This window comes from Jaculus jaculus, chromosome 6, assembly GCF_020740685.1.
Source record: "Jaculus jaculus isolate mJacJac1 chromosome 6, mJacJac1.mat.Y.cur, whole genome shotgun sequence".
Lineage (NCBI taxonomy): Eukaryota > Metazoa > Chordata > Mammalia > Rodentia > Dipodidae > Jaculus > Jaculus jaculus.
Window position 1 is genome coordinate 16,781,518 of NC_059107.1, and position 10,014 is coordinate 16,791,531.

Sequence of the window (10,014 nt, forward strand, 5' to 3'; positions counted from 1 at the left end):
GCGTGTTTGGTAATTTTGACACCTCTGAAGCAAAATTAGATTTTATCCTTAGAAAAAAATAGGGACTGGAAAAATGTCTTAGCTGTTAAGAAGCTTACCTTCAAAGCTTAATGACCTGGGTTTGGTTCCTCAGTAGCCACCTAAAGCAGATGCACAAAATGGCACATGCACCTGCAGTTCGCTGGCAGTGGCTGGAAGCCCTTGTGTGCCAGCCCCCAAACCCCAGCAAGCCTTTCTTGAGTCCTGTGTGAGGTAGAGTTTGCATAACACAGGTCAGCCTTGATCTTTTGAATGTATTCATTTATGTGGTGTCTGTTTAATATATCTTTTTATTGTGCATCTAGCTTTTTTGTAGGTACTGGGGAATTTAACCTAATCATTTAATCGTTGAGCTGTTTTTTTTTTTTTTTTTAAATTGTCTGCACGTGGTATATGTGTTCACACGCCGTGCCAGGAGTGCCCTTAGGTTTTACGTGGGTGGCTGGGGCAGTCCTAGTTATTTTATTTTTATTTTCGTTTATTTGCACGTGGGTCTGTGTGTGCATATGCTGTGTGCATATGCTTGCACGGGTGTGCTCGGGTCCTGTCCGCGGCAAATGAATACCAGTCGCCTGCTCCTCTAGGGCTGTCTTTACGTGGGTGGCTTGTAAACTGATCCCTTGACCTCTGAGCCCTCCACCCTACATTTTTAAAAAAAATATTTAATTTTAATTAATTTATTTGACAGAGAAAGAGGGAGAGAGAAAGAATGGGCGCGCCAGGGGCTGCAGCCACTGCAAACAAACTCCAGATGCATGTGCCTCCTTGCATCTGGCTAACATGGGTACTGAGGAATCGAACCAAGGTCCTTTGGCTTTGCAGGCAAATACCTTAGCCGCTAAGCCATTGCTCAACCGCTAAGCCATTCCTCAAGCCCCACCTACATTTTCAATTCCCTTGGAATCAGGTCTGAGACTTCCAGAGACAGAGCTCGGGGGCGGGGCAAACGGCCGACAGCCGGTGTCTCTCATTGGTTCTCGTCTCAGACACGCCCTCTCGCGGACGGGCCAATCGAGTCGCGAGTTGTTGTTTAAACTGCAGCACCGCGTCCCTGCGGGCGCAGTCGTGGGTGAGTCTGGCTGTTGCGGTGACGGCAGTGATTCCGGGGAACAAGAGTGTTTGAACCGGCCTGGGGGAAGCCGGGACTGTGGTTTGGTCCGAGCAGGGCTCCTGCGCGGGGGGCTGGGACTGGGTTAGGAGTTCTGGCCGGGACCGGGCTGGGGCTGGGTCCTGGGCACCTGGGGCTGGCGGCTGAGGCTGGCGGCTGGGCTGGAGCTGAGCTGGGATCTGGGTCTGGGTTGGAAGCTCTGGCCGGGTGAGGTGGGGCTGACCTGGAACCTGCCCTGGGGCTGAGCTGGGACTGGGACCGTGCAGAGGGCTCCCGTGGGCCGGCTGCGAGACCCAGACGGGCTGGGCTGAGCCGCGGCTTCCGCAGCATCCCCGGCCCACGAGGACTTTGGTGCTCCCTAGGAATTTAGGGCCTCTGACTGTGGATTAAAGAGTAAGCTCTGATCTGCATGATAGGAGGAAAAAAAGTGGATGGGGGTTCTGATCTTGGTATATTTATGGAAGTTGTCAATAAATAGTTAACAAAATCATGAACTTAAAGCATTAAGAAAAAAAAATGCCCTGTATTAAATGCCAGTTGGTTAAATCACGGTCTTTTATTTTCTTTGCGGACCTCCTAAGCCCCCCCCCCCCCTTTTTTCTTGAGTTTCCGATGTAGGGTTTTGCTCTAGGTTAGGCTGGAATTCACTATGTAGTCTCAGGGTGGCCTCGAACTCATGGTGATCCTCGTACCTCTGCCTCCCGAGTGTTGGGTTTAAAGGAGTGCGCTACCACGCTCGGCTTCCACTTGAGATTTTATTTTTTATTTGAGATAGAAAGACACAGGGAGAGGGAGAGAGAGTGGTCTCCAGCCACTGCAAATGAACTCCAAACGCGTGCGCCACCTTGAGCATCTGGCTTACGTGGGTCCCGAGGTATCGAACCGGGATCCTTTGGCTTTGCAGGCAAGCGCCTTAACTGCTAAGCCATCTCCCCAGCGCTCCCCCCTCTTCAGTTTTTGTGCGGAAGTCCCCTGGGTGTAGGGTTGATGTGTGCTGTACCTTACTTAGCTCCTCTGGCTTAACGCAGGCCCCAGCTTCTATCTAATACGTTCACTCGTCCCTAGAACAGTCCAGGATGGCTACTCTGATCTTTGTTGATAAGGATAATGAAGAACCAGGCACCCGTGTGGCTGCTAAGGATGGGCTGAAGCTGGGGTCTGGTGGTGAGTACACTGATCTCAGCTGTGGTGAATGGATTGTGGGTGTGGTCTTCAGCCCTTAGTGTACTAGTGAGTTTCCTGACGTTTTCTTGCAGAGCATCTCCTTTGTTTTTGAGGCAGGGTTTCCCTCTGGCTCGGAACTCACTCTGTAGCTCCAGACTGGCCTCAAACCCACAGTGATCCTCCTACCTCTGCCTCCCAATTGCTGTGATTAAGGGCATGCGCCACCTGCTGCCCAGCTTTCATGCTACGAATCTTTTTTTTTAATCTTTTATTTATTTAATTGAGAGCGACAGACACAGAGAGAAAGACAGATCGAGGGAGAGAGAGAGAATGGGCGTGCCAGGGCTTCCAGCCTCTGCAAACGAACTCCAGACGCGTGCGCCCCCTTGTGCATCTGGCTAATGTGGGACCTGGGGAACCGAGCCTCAAACCGGTGTCCTTAGGCTTCACAGGCAAGCGCTTAACCGCTAAGCCATCTCTCCAGCCCATGCTCCGAATCTTAATGAGGTAACTGAGCACTGACCCGCTGTCAAAAGTGATGGACAGGTGTGGAGGTGAGAATTGGGCCAAGGTGTGTTTATTTGGCCCAATATATTCTTTATTTGTAGTTATTTGAGAGCAACAGAGAAAGAGGCAGAGAGAGGAGAAAGAATGCGTGCACCAGGGCCTCAGCCACTGCAAATGAACTCCAGATGCATGCGCCACCTTGTGCATCTGGCTTATGTGGTTACTGGGGAATTGAGCCTCGAACTGGGGTTCTCAGGCTTCACAAGCAAGTACTTAACTGTCATCTCTCCAGCCCCTTGGCCCAATATATTGTGGTAAAATTTCTTTTTCTATCAGTCAAAGCCTTAGATGGGAGACCTCAGATCTCAACACCCCGTGTTGGCAAAACCTTCAATGCTCCATCGGCCTTACCTAAAACGGCCAGGAAGGCTTTGGGAACTGTCAATAGAGCTACAGAAAGCTCCGTGAAGACCAGTGGACTGCACAAACAGAAACAGCAAGGCTTCACGGTGAAAAAGGTAAGTGCGGGCTGTGAAGGCTCTGTTTAAACACCTTAGCGCTCGTTGTTTTGTTTGAATCAGAGTCTCACCGAACCCTGGGCTGATCTGGAACTCACTTTGTAGCACAGGCTGGCCCCTAGCTCAGGTGATCCTTTTATCTCAGTCTCCTGAGTGCTGGCATTTAAAGGTGTGTGCCATCGTGCCTGGCCCACTGTAGCGCTTTTGACACTTGTTCCTTCGTTTTCTTCCTTAGAGTAGTCAACAAGCAGATTAACAGGAGAATCATGCTATGGGCTTTTCAGTACCTTGAGATTAGAAGTCTTAGAAATAGCTAATGCTCATGTTGCCTCACTTGTCCTTAACTAGTTTTAGGAAGTACACTGGTTATTGGTATCCACTACAAGGCATGTGAGGAATCTGGAGGAACACTGGTTCAAGGCCAGGCTGGGCTATATATATTTCAGGAAAATAAGTTAAATAAAATTCTCACAACTATCCATATGGGAAATATAACAAAGACTGATAATGTAGGAAAACTGTGATAGGAATCTTCCCTAAGCATACACATATATGAGAATATGCAGGCTTCTATCTTGGTCTTCTACTGTGATTAACTATCTATTGTGATCTTCAGAAGTTCTGGGCTGCCGGGCGTGGTGGCTTACGCTTTAATCCCAGCGCTTGGGTGGCAGAGGTAGGAGGATCACCAGGAGTTTCGAGGCCAGTCTGGAACTATAGAGTGAGTTCCAGGTCCGCCTGGGCTAGAGTGATACAATATCTTAAAACAACATTTTAATTTTAATTTTTTTTTTTTTTTTTTTTTTTGCTAGTAGGTAATTCTAGGTGTCATGCCCAGTTTCTCCTGTGTTAGGTTTGAACAATTGAGTTGACTAGCTCTGAATTAACTCTGCTCAGCTTTCTTGGTAATGTGTATGAACAGAAGCTAATACTTGTCTGCCTTCTGAGCTATGCTACTAAGCTATATTTGAATTACCTGTAGATGGAATTCTGAGAACTAAGAATTGTGGCCTTGTAGCATGAAATTGACAAATTTTGAATTTGTTGGACTAATCATGTTTGAAGCGGCCCTCCAATCTCATGTATGATTTAGTTTGCAACACTTCAATTCCACTAATCCATATTTTCTTGGGTTTATCTAGATGACTGAGAAAACCGTTAAAGCGAAAAGCTCGGCTCCTGCCTCCAATGACACCTATCCAGAAATAGAAAAGTTTTTCCCCTATAATCCTCTCGGTAATAACCTTTTGATATGGAAAAATGCCTTTGACCTCTAGTGTGATGCAAATGTGATGTGATCCCAGACCTGGGTTCCTTTGACTGACTACACTTGCTCAGGTGGAATCATTTGTAAGGAACCCCCCTAGATCACGAGGCAAGTGGGAGCAAGGCGTTGAGAACAGCCCTTCCATTCCTGAGAAGCCAGGGGGAGGAAAGAAGTGGGAAGAAGTCTGTGCAGTGTTTCAGCAGGCTTATAGAAAGGGGACTTTTGGTAAGTTTAATCTACATAGCCAGTGAAATGTGTGTTTTTAAAATTCCTTCTACCTGGGCTGGAGAGATGGCTTAGCGGTTAAGCGCTTGCCTGTGAAGCCTAAGGACCCTGGTTCAAGGCTCAATTCCCCAGGACCCACGTTAGCCAGATGCACAAGGGGGCACATGCATCTGGAGTTTGTTTGCAGTGGCTGGAGGCCCTGGCGTGCCCATTTTCCCTCTCTCTCTCTCCCTCTCTCTCTCTCTCTGCCTCTTTCTCTGTCTGTCACTTTCAAATAAATAAACAAACATAAAAAAACAAAAAAAAAAATCTACCTGACAAATGTGCACAATACACTTTTTTTTTTTGCCAGGCATGGTGGCACGTACCCTTAATCTCAGCACTTGAGGCAGAGGTAGGGGCAGAGGTAGAAGGATCACCATGAGATCATGGCCACCCTGAGATTACAGAGTGAATTCTAGGTCAGCCTTGGCTAGGGTGAAACTCTACCATGAAAAACCAAAAATAAACAAACAACAACAAAAAACTACTTTTCTATTTCTATAGAATCAGTTCCCTCTTCTTTCCCTTCCTCCTTCCCTCTTTTATGGTACTGGTGATCTATCTAATCTAGTGTCTTATGTATAAGTGATCTACTGTTGAGCTACATAGCTACATTCCCAGCCCAAACAGCTGTTTTTTTTTAAGGTAGGGTCCCATTCTAGCCCAGGCTGACCTAGAATTCACTATGTAGTCTCAGGGTGACCTTGAACTCATGGTGATCCTCCTACCTCTGCCTCCCGTGTGCTGGGATTGAAGGTGTGCTCCACCATACCTGGCCTAAACATAGCTTTTTAAATTTTAGTATTGGAGGGAAAAGCTTTTGTGTGCTGGACGCTATTAGATATGGGAGACAGTTGGTGAGGCCAGCGGTGCTTTGAGGAAGCCCTCTACTTTGGGGGAAAGTCAAATGAACTATGTCCCTGTGTAAATAAGAAGAACATTGTAGATCAAAGAGCTTCAAAAGGAAAAAAGGGATTTTTAAAAAATCTTCTTTAAAGTGCTTTTTGTGGAGAAAGAAGATTCTCCTTGCTGGGAGTGGAGAGGCGGCTCAGTGGTTAAAGATGCTTGCATGCAAGCCTGCTGGCCTGAGTTCAATGCCCTGGCATCCCCCTGAAGCCAGATGCAATGTGGTGCATGCATCTGTAATGCCAATGCGCCTACATCAATGGGAGGCAGAGCCAAGGGAGTCAGGGTGTTCCCCTGGCCAGCTAGACTGGTGCGCACACAGCATCAAAACAAACAGAAACTAAGGGAGACGCTGTCTCATCAAGGTGGAAGGAAAGGACAGCCACCGCCAGGTTGTCCCCAGTCCTGTGTGCACACCCGTGCACATAGCTCGTACACATCTGCACACGTGTGCTTGGCAGGTGGCTTGCAATGCAGATAATTGTGCACATCTGTTTTTTTTTTTTCTTTTTTGTGATGTGACCATCACTCAGATTTAGCAATAGTGCATTATGGCTTATGACTTTTTGTGTTTTTAATGGGGTGTCCCTCATAAACACATGTGTTCTGAATGGTAGGGCCCCAGCTGGTGGCAGTTTGGAACCTTGTTGGAGGTAGGTTGTTGGGGTGGGCTTATGGGTGTTATAGTCAGCTTCCCCTTGCCGGTGTTTGACACACTCACTGCTGTCCACCTGATGTTGGCCAGGAAAATGATGTCCATCTTTGCTCATGCCCTCAAGTTTATAAACCAAAATAAACCCTTTTCTCTCATCTTGTGCTTTTGGTGGGGTGTTTTCTGCCAGCAATGTAAAGCTCAAGTTCTCATTTTAGTATATAGAATCTTTTGGGAGGTATGATTTTTATTTTATATTTTATCTTTTTTGTTTTTTGAGGTAGGGTCTCCCTCTGGCCCAGGCTGACCTGGAATTCACTATGGAGTCTCAGGGTGGCCTCGAACTCACAGCAATCCTCCTACCTCTGCCTCCTGAGTGCTGGGATTAAAGGCATGTACCACCATGCCTAGCTTTATTTATTTTTTGAGGTAGGCTTTTGCTTCATAGCTCAGGCTGGCCCAGACTCATGGTGACTCTACTGCATCAGCCTCTCAAGTGCTAGGATTAGTCATGTGACACTGTATCTAGTTTTTTTTTTAAAATTTTATTTTTTTTCAAGGTAGGGTGTTGGAGATATTTCTCAGGAGACCTGGAAGACCCTAACCCTGAAATGAGACACGGACAGCTGTTCGATGCAGCTGACAACTTTGTTCTGCAGCCACACAGTATTTATAGAGAGATCAGAGTTACATATTAGTTACTAAGTAAGCTGTTTCAAAGATAAAACATGTATATGTTCTAACTACCAGGTGACCATGATTGGGAACTTCAGTAAAGAAAACGTGCCTAGGAAAATGGGCATAAAGACTAAACAGGGGCACTTGGCTTCTTTTGAACAGCTGCCAGCATTCTTGGCCTGTTGCCATCCTTGGAGGACCTTCTCCTCAGGCTGGTGTTCTCAAGTTCCCTTCACAGTAGGGTCCTGCTGTAGTCCAGGCTGACCTGGAATTCACTATGGAGTCTCAGGGTGGCTTTGAGCTCATGGCGATCCTCCCACCTCTGCCACCCGAGTGCTGGGATTAAAGGCGTGCGCCACCACGCCTGGCGGCATATCTAGTTTTTATCACACAGAATATTAGAAGGATATCTTTCTAATAGTTGTGCTTTTAAGGTTATACTTTTTAGTATGTATGGTAAAAGTAACATTTACACCAATGTAGTAGTTTTACTTCACTGTATTAAGTTGACATCCTTTAAAATTACAAGTGATGGAGAATATACTGACTATTGTAATTTACTGCCCTTGCCTTGATTTGGGCTAAGACATCAGCAGTCCTAGATACGGTATCATCACTGCAGATGTTGGTGGATAAAGGTATCAGTGTTATTAGGAACTTAGTTTTGATTCCATAGATGCCTTGGGAAAACTGCCCACCATCCAGGGTTCTGCTGACCACACTGAGAAGTGCTGTCCTGACAAGATGCTTTCCCTGTGACAGATTTTGAGAGCTTTGACCTCCCTGAAGAGCACCAGATTGCACACCTCCCCTTGAATGGAGTGCCTCTCATGATCCTTGAAGAAGAGAAAGGGCTTGAAAGGCTGTTGCACCTGGATCCACCTTCGCCCTTGAAGATGCCATCTTCACCATGGGAATGTAGTAAGTGAACTAGTGCCCTCTGCAGAGGCTCCTGCACCTTGTTCCGTAGCACTGTGCAAGGGGGCGGGACAGAACTGTGCAGAGGTGAGCCTGTGAGCCACTTCTGTCCTTGGAGCCCCAGAGGGAACGGGTCCGAAATAGCCAACTCGTCTCAGTTGGCATTGCACTTTCGTACCAGATGTCCTTGTAAAATGCAGTATAATAATTCTGGAACCTGGTCAGTCTTACATGTAGCAAAGCTTATGCCTTCTTAGGATTGGAACTAGAACTCTAAGCTTCAGCCCAGTGGAGAGTCACGGTATCTTTGCTACCATGTAAAATGGCGATACCTTCTTAGGACGGCAGGTTGGAGATGTTAGTTTGAAGTGGTGGTCAGAAGCCACCATAGAATGCTTCCTACATTTTGTAGTTTGTTATTGAGACTTTTCTGGTCTCTAAGAAGGTGTGGTTTAAACACCTCTCTGTGTTTATGTAGGTCCACAGTTTTGGACACACGTGTGCATGGATCTTTTTGCCACATGTATGTGAGGGTAGAGGTTGATGTGGGCATCCTTAGTTGCTCTCTGGCTTACTGAGATCTTGTCTCTCGCTGAACCTAAAGTTCAGTGATACATCTGCATTTCTACACTCATGGGGATCCTCCTACCTCTGTATCCTGAGTGCTGTGATTAAAGGTGTGCACCACTATGCCTGGTCCCCCAGTCCCATCAAAGTACTTTTTAGGTCCATTTCCTTATAACACTTAGCTGTGAGGCCACAGCTACTGCTATACCAGTTTTTGGCCCCTCTCCCCACCTTCTTCCACCAAGGAGAAGCAAGCACGCATGCAAAGGCAAGGAGCTTTATTTCGTGCTTAAGTTCGGACTCTTGACTTCACCAGCGCAGTGGATCCGTACAAGAGCCCTGAGTAGCAGGGGGGCAGGTTTTCATAGGGATTTGAACAAAGAAGTAGGGAAATGGTTACGTGATTGGTTGATTTAAGCAGTAACTGCACTTGTATTTTTCTGATAGGCTTAGGATGCTGGTGGGCAAAGCTGGTGGGCAGGGGGCTAGGGGAATTCCAAGCAGATTAGGTAATCTTTATTGTGATTGGCTATGTGTATCTGAGGAACTTTAAGCAAACTTATTTTGAGCAAACTTATCTATGACCACAGGAAGGCATGGTGCAGATAGATCATCCCCTTATCAGGAAACTGACCTTGCTGGGAAGCAGAAACTTAGGCCTATTGATGGAGCTGAGGCCTATCATGGCTTCCTGAGTCCTTCACTACTTTTCAAGAAGTGTGTGTATGAGAACTTGGTAGGAATTCATAGATAAAGGAAAATCAGAAATCTAGAATTAAAAGTGATAGTTTATGTTTGTGTTGATAAGGACAATGGCTATGGATTTCTAGAAACCTAATAAGAAATTCCTTTTTTTCTAGATCCGCTGCAGTCTCCTTCAAGCATCCTGGCGAGCCTGGGCATTGAATTGCCTCCTGTTTGTTATGATATAGATGTTTAAGTATCTTCCTTTTTAGTTTGTGAATATTGTATTAATAATAAAGCATTTTTTGGTTTATCAGACTCTTCCTGTTACTGTGATTGGTTTTCCTTAGAATTAAAACAGTATGAGAGGGCTGGAGAAGTGGCTCAACAGTTAAAGGTGCTCACTTCCAAAGCATGGTGACCCTGGTTCAGTTCCCCAGCACCCATGTAAAGCCAGACGTGCAAAGTGCTTCTGGAGTTCACTGGAGACCCTGGTGAGCCCATTCTCTGTTCTTTCTCTTTGTCTCTCATAAGTATTAAAACAGTTTGAAAACTAGCTGAAATGCTAAACAGGCCAGAGTGCACTTGCCAGTACAAGTTTGTCTGATTTGTAAGTCATTACCTAAAACCCTAAAGTTTGCTTTACTGGCTCATTTTAGAAGCTACACTGTTTTCCCTGAGAAGTATACCATTCAGTGTGTACTTTATTGCCTTTTGTGGCCTTTAACTAGTGACAGTT

At 46.2% G+C, this 10,014-nt stretch overlaps 1 protein-coding gene across 4 annotated transcripts; it reads left to right on the forward strand.

Annotated features, from left to right (window-relative positions):
* The first annotated feature begins 1,088 nt into the window (after window positions 1-1,088).
* Pttg1 (PTTG1 regulator of sister chromatid separation, securin) lies at window positions 1,089-9,593 on the forward strand. 4 transcript variants are annotated; one of them, XM_045152976.1, is made up of 6 exons: window positions 1,089-1,108; window positions 2,213-2,311; window positions 3,155-3,336; window positions 4,479-4,572; window positions 7,869-8,027; window positions 9,452-9,593. In XM_045152976.1, exons 2-6 carry the CDS (start codon window positions 2,224-2,226, stop codon window positions 9,529-9,531), a joined length of 603 nt encoding a protein of 200 aa, XP_045008911.1. In that variant the 5' UTR covers window positions 1,089-1,108; window positions 2,213-2,223; the 3' UTR covers window positions 9,532-9,593. The 4 variants fall into 4 exon arrangements, with proteins under 4 accessions (XP_045008911.1, XP_045008909.1, XP_004661110.2 ...); XM_045152974.1 differs by having other exon boundaries at window positions 1,107-1,194; XM_004661053.2 differs by lacking the exon at window positions 1,089-1,108 and adding an exon at window positions 1,115-1,194 and having other exon boundaries at window positions 2,218-2,311.
* The last annotated feature ends 421 nt before the right edge of the window (window positions 9,594-10,014 follow it).

Coding starts and splice junctions, on each gene's coding strand:
- Pttg1 (XM_045152976.1), top strand. CDS start 2,224: ATGGCTACTCTGATCTTTGTTGATAAGGATAATGAAGAACCAGGCACC. Junction 3,337..4,478: donor AAGGCTTCACGGTGAAAAAG/GTAAGTGCGGGC, acceptor GGGTTTATCTAG/ATGACTGAGAAAACCGTTAA. Junction 4,573..7,868: donor TTTCCCCTATAATCCTCTCG/GTAATAACCTTT, acceptor TCCCTGTGACAG/ATTTTGAGAGCTTTGACCTC.